Below are 6,000 nucleotides of genomic sequence, written 5' to 3' on the forward strand. Positions count from 1 at the left end.
AGGCGAGGTTAGTTCAGCGCTCATGAATATGTAATGGAAGTTTGTTTGAGCTCAAACATGTCCCTCGTGTTAAAGCACGCTAATGTTTTATTTATTCTATTTTTCGGATGTCAAGAGGAGTGTACGACTCCCTGGATGGCTTCATTAAAACGCATTCATTCCGAAATTCTCACCTGCGCTCGGCTTTTGTTCTCTGAACGCTGGTTTGGCCTCCTCTTACCTCCGTTACGGACAAAAATAAGGCCACGTCCTTATCAATATTTCACATGGAATCCACAGGTTACCATGGCAGCGATATTGAACCGAGAGCAGCTGCCCAGAAGGAAAAGAGAATCGAATGGAAACAGGAAAAGAGCATCTTCTGTTTCTTTGTTCAGGGGTTTCATACGGACACAAGCGGAGCTGTAAATGAATCTTTCAAAGCCTCGATCAATTACAGCCTCTGAATGAAACCAGTCGTGTCCTGCGGCGGCGCTGCTGGAAACAGACGAACAGATGAATATTATCATCAATAATAACGTTGTTTGAATTTCCTCACTTGATGTCTTGCTTTGTTTGCCGTTATTTGTGTCTTCTGCACTTCTGCTGCCTTTATTTTTCCCCGAATCTCTCAGTTATATTTATGTCAGTGATTCTTTTCAAGTCGGGTCTCGTTTTTTTTATAGGGCTTTATACAGGACCGATTGTTTTAAAGCAGCTTCCGCGTGATTAACAGGAAAATGACAAAATTCAACAAAGACTTCAGCTCAGTTTAGTTGAGGAGCAGCGCTAATGTTGTGTAACGCATTAATTATATGAAATTATAATTAGGGCTAAAAATTAACCATGTTTTTGCTACACTAAGCATAGTTTAACTGTGATGTTTGTTGTAAAACTATTGCACTTTTGCTGCAATAAAACCGTGGTATTAAACATATTTTGACTCAACATTGCGTGAATAAAAAAAATATGTATCAATGGTATAAAATAGCGAATATTGAAATATTAAATTTTTTGTAAACATAAAATGATACTGTAAATAAAGGTGTCAGAGTGAGTAACTGAATCATTTATACAACTCATTCATGTAGCAAGTGGGTCTTTATGACTGAATCACTGAATCATTGACTCACTCGATTCCTTCAAACAGCTGAAACGTTCATAAAGCAAGTGGGTCTTTGTGAATGAATCACTGAATCATTGACTCACTCAATTTGTTCAAAACCGTGGATTTATTCAGTAACAAATTACCGCAGTGTGTCGTTTCTGACTTTGACTGGAACTAATTTTATTTGTGAAATAGAGCGGACAATATTTTGTCTAAAACAATAGCAACCTCTAAATAGTCACGTCTAGTTCACTGAACTATTAAATCAATATGATATTTGTAGACGTTAAGATCTTGGGGAGAAACATCACTCTTGCTGGTGTGATGCTGCTAATCTATTTATCACATATAAATATAGCTCTTTTGCCTTTATATCTTTAATATAGCTCATATATGAAGCAGTGCATTAAATGCATTGATAATTGAACACATTTACAACATCACACCAAATGAATGTCCAGTGTGTTTTGAGTCATTATCGGTCCAGAGCGTCTGGTCAGATGAAGATGGATTCAGGCTCTTCAGGTTTGTGTTTGTGTGTGTTTCAGAGCCCAGCTCTCATTACGTCATCTCTCTGAAGGCCTTCAATAACGCGGGTGAAGGAGTTCCTCTGTACGAGAGCGCCGTCACCAGATCCATGTCAGGTGAGCGGATCCTTTCTGAGCTTCCCTTCTGGTCTGATACTTTACGCCAGGCTCGATACGATACGGACAGTACTGATGTGTTTCTTCATATTTATGTCCAGTGTTTGCTTTGAAATGGTTTTTCTTCCACCGGAGGAAACTTTGGTGGGCAGAGAGAGATGAAATTGATCTGGTTGACGGCTCAAATGAATCGAATGGAACGGAATCGTTTGAACTGATTCACAGAAACGAATCAAATGAAGCAGCTGTGAATCATTTCAAACTTCAGTTTGGATCGTTTGAAGCTTAAAGCTTGTTGAAAGCAGCGTCTCTTGAGTTTAATTTGTAGAAAAGCTAGTTCAGCTCAACAACAGCCTTCATGGAAACCAAAATAAATTTCCCTCCACTTTTTTCCAGTTTAGGATTGTTTTCTCTAGAAGAATGAGGGTTATTTAAGTGAACAAAACTAAAACCATAAAAACAGTTATTTGAAATAACATGAATATGAACTGTATAGTAGTTAGTTGTGTGTTTGTCTGATGATGTTAGTTGTGTCTTCTCTCCGTGTCTCAGGTGAGGCTGTAGATGAATCTGCTTTTCTTGGTGAATCTCACACGCGGCTCATGTTTCACTTCACAATCAGAAACAAGAAAATATATTTAGCATGTTTTTTTATGCACATTTAACCCCATGCCTACCTTAATGTGATCTTTTCAGAATCAAAAGAAAGAAATAAAAATATAAATATATATATAAAATATAAATGTAATACAAAAATAAAAATATATGTAGCCTGAAGAATTTTAAACGAGCCAATTCCTGCCTTACATTTAAATGTAATAGATAGAGATTTAATTATCTGGAAACCTTTAAATAAATGCACTTTTGATCTTTTTCCTCATTACAATCAGCTGATGAGCGTTACTGTTGTGAAAACAGTGGTTTAATGTCAAACTGTGATGGTTTAATCAGACTCTAATTTTTAATTTTCCTCATGATTATGTGTGAAAATATTGTTCATGTTTGTGAGGTTCACCCTGAACACTAATAAAACTGGTAACCTAGAAGTGATGACGTTTAACTGGTTCGATTCGGCAAACTGATTTATTTGAAATTTGACATTCATCTGTAATTATTTAATCTAAATATCTCCTTTTGTCCGGTTACCACTTTTCACAGTGTAGTTCTTCTGACTTTCACCTTTACCTGTTCGTGTCACTATCTAGAGCTCAACGTTCTTCTTTATGTCTCTTTTTTCTTCTGTCACTCCATTTTCCACTCCTTTCTTCCTGGTCCGCTCTCATCTGCGATCACGTATGATTTTCTGCATGAACATGCCTCCACACAGACCCCTCGGACCCGTCCGATGACGATCTGTTCCATCTGTTTGATAAATTCCCTACCCCCATCCCAGATACGTCCACGCCCATGATTCCTCCCGTAGGTGTGCAGGCCGTGGCTCTCACCTCGGACTCGGTGCGGGTCAGCTGGGCCGATAACTCCATTCCCAAGAACCAGAAGTCCTCGGAGGTGCGCTACTACTCCGTCAAGTGGAAGACCAGCCACTCCACCAGCAGCAAATACAAGGTCCCTTCAGTCAGAGAAACGAACCAAAATAAATGGATGTTCTTTTATTTTGTTTCACTTAATGTTTATTTTATTCCTTTTCATTTTTTTGATGGTTTCAGTTTAATTGTGCACGAGGTTGTAATGTATTTGATGAGTGATTATGACGTGTTTGTTAGGATGTGATTCTGAATTGAATGTGTGATTTTGATTATGTGATTGTGAATTTTTTGTGTGATGTGTGTGATTCAGATGTGTGATTATGACGTGTGTGTGATATGTGATTATGATCTGATGGTGATGTGTGATTGTGATGTGACTGATGTGTGATTTTGCTGTGATTATGAGTTTGATGTGTGATTGTGATGTGATTTTTTTGTGTGATTGCGGTGTGATTGTGATGCGTGATTGCGGCATGGTATTGAAGCGTTATAGTTATTATATTTGATTGTGAATTTGTGTGATTATGACTTGATTGTAGTGTGTGATGTGATGAATTTCATGTGTGATCATGACGAGTGATTATGTGTGCTTGTGATGTGTGATGATGAATTTGTGTGATTGTGATGTGTGACTTTGATTACGTGATTCTGAATTTGACGCGTGATTGTGATTTCGTCGTGATTCTGAATTTGACATGTGATTACAGTTTGATTGTGAATTATCTGTGCGATGTGTGTGATTGAGATGTGTGATTATGACGTGTGTGATGTGTGATGATGAATTTGTGTGATTATGACTTGATTGTTATGCGTGATTGTAGTGTGTGATGTGATGAATTTCATGTGTGATCATGACGAGTGATTATGTGTGCTTGTGATGTGTGATGATGAATTTGTGTGATTGTGATGTGTGACTTTGATTAAGTGATTCTGAATTTGACGTGTGATTGTGATTTCGTCGTGATTCTGAATCTGAGGTGTGATTACGGTGTGATTGTGATGCGTGATTGCGGCATGGCATTGAAGCGTAATTGTTATTACATTTGATTGTGAATTTGTGTGATTATGACCTGATTGTGATTGTGATTATGGCATGAATTTGATGAATGTGAATTTGCGATGTGTTTCAGTCGGCTGACACCACAGCTCTCAGTCACATCGTCATGGCTCTGAAGCCCAACACCATGTACGAGTTCTCTGTCATGGTGACTAAAGGACGTAAGTCCAGCACCTGGAGCATGACGGCACACGCCACCACTTATGAAGCAGGTACAAAAACATACATGACGGTTTATGACACAAACATCGGCAAGAAAGATGCAGGAAACACAAAAATGAATACATGTTTAATTTGATTTCATTGATGTCATTAATGTGAATGTGGTATTAAAATATAGCAATATAAACTTTCGACATCAAAAGGGTTCCGCTGACAAAAAGTTGGGGATTCTAATTGCTTGTAGATAAGACGCCTCTTCCTGTGATTTATGACGGTTCTCATCCACCCACCTGCACATGTAGAAAAACAGTGTGTACTCCAGGAATAGACACATTCATCACTGTCTCAACTAACTGGTGAACACATGAAACCTTCACAGGAGGCCTCGGGTTAATGAAGCTGTTTAATTAGTTTCTGTGTAATGCCGTGAAGAACTGCTCGTCAGATAGTAAAGTCATAGTTATTAAATCTGAAAGTGTCTCTCTGACATGAGCAGAATACAGCTCAAACGCTCTCTCTTTCTATTGGTCAGCACCGAGCTCCGCCCCAAAGGACCTGACCGTGATTGGCCGAGAGGGACGTCCACGAGCCATTCTGATTAGCTGGCAGCCGCCGCTGGAGGCCAACGGACGAATCACAGGTGACCCTCGAGCTCACATCATCACAGGAGAAAGAATCGATCAAACTCTGAGCAGGAGACAAATAATACTATTTGGAAAAATACCGATTTTTTTATGAACAAAATATTTTGCTAAATATGTGTTTTAATTCATTTAAATGATTCAAAATGCATTCATTTTTATGAAAAATATGTTTGTCACCCTAGACCGCAAAACCAGTCCTAAGGGTCTTTTTTTTGGAAATTGAGATTTATGTATGATCTAAAGTGAATAATATTTCTGCTTATTTATGGTTTCAACAATATTTGTCTGAGATATTTGAAAATCTGGAATCTGAGAGTGCAAAAAAATCTTTAAAAAAATCAAGTTTTTAGGTATGCATATTAGTGATCAAATTTAAAATTTAAAGTTTTTTTTTATTAAAATATCAAAATGAAGTTTAAGTATATTTGCAGTATTTCAAAATATATTTCAAGATCTCACAGTAGCTAGATTTAGATTAAATGCAATAATTCAAATACATTATAATGTTTGCAGATTTCTTGTTACATCAGAAAATGATTGTTTGTCTTGTGTTTTAATGCAGTCTACTTTCTAAAGGTGCAGCAATGTGTTAATAATGCAGCAGTTTTTACAATTATTCATGATATCGTTATAAGGTGCATTACAAGGCATAATTAAAGCATTAAAATACTTTAATAATGCATCATATGTAAAGACTTCAAGCACAACGTTTCATAGTGTTCCTTGTTCATTAATAAAATATTGTTTTTGTTTTTTCCGAAAATATGCAAGAAATATATTGGTGCGAAATGCATTTTAGTAAATGTATCTAATTGTTTAGTTGTTTATTTATTCGTTCTATGTGGGATGAAAAAAAGAGTCTTGATGCTGTCAGGGTCAGAAAATGATAAGAGACCGCTAATGTCAGTGATTAAAACAC

The 6,000-nt window shown here is 37.1% G+C and overlaps 1 protein-coding gene across 1 annotated transcript in view; it reads left to right on the forward strand.

The window, feature by feature from the left end:
• dcc (DCC netrin 1 receptor) overlaps positions 1-6,000 on the forward strand; it is a 266,606-nt gene that overhangs the window by 234,902 nt on the left and 25,704 nt on the right. The window contains exons 18-21 of the mRNA XM_043238951.1: positions 1,636-1,731; positions 3,059-3,297; positions 4,349-4,487; positions 4,970-5,077. Of these exons, the coding sequence (XP_043094886.1) occupies positions 1,636-1,731; positions 3,059-3,297; positions 4,349-4,487; positions 4,970-5,077 (582 nt within the window). The remainder of the gene's footprint in view (positions 1-1,635; positions 1,732-3,058; positions 3,298-4,348; positions 4,488-4,969; positions 5,078-6,000) is intronic.

The sequence above is a fragment of the Puntigrus tetrazona genome, chromosome 5, assembly GCF_018831695.1.
Source record: "Puntigrus tetrazona isolate hp1 chromosome 5, ASM1883169v1, whole genome shotgun sequence".
Lineage (NCBI taxonomy): Eukaryota > Metazoa > Chordata > Actinopteri > Cypriniformes > Cyprinidae > Puntigrus > Puntigrus tetrazona.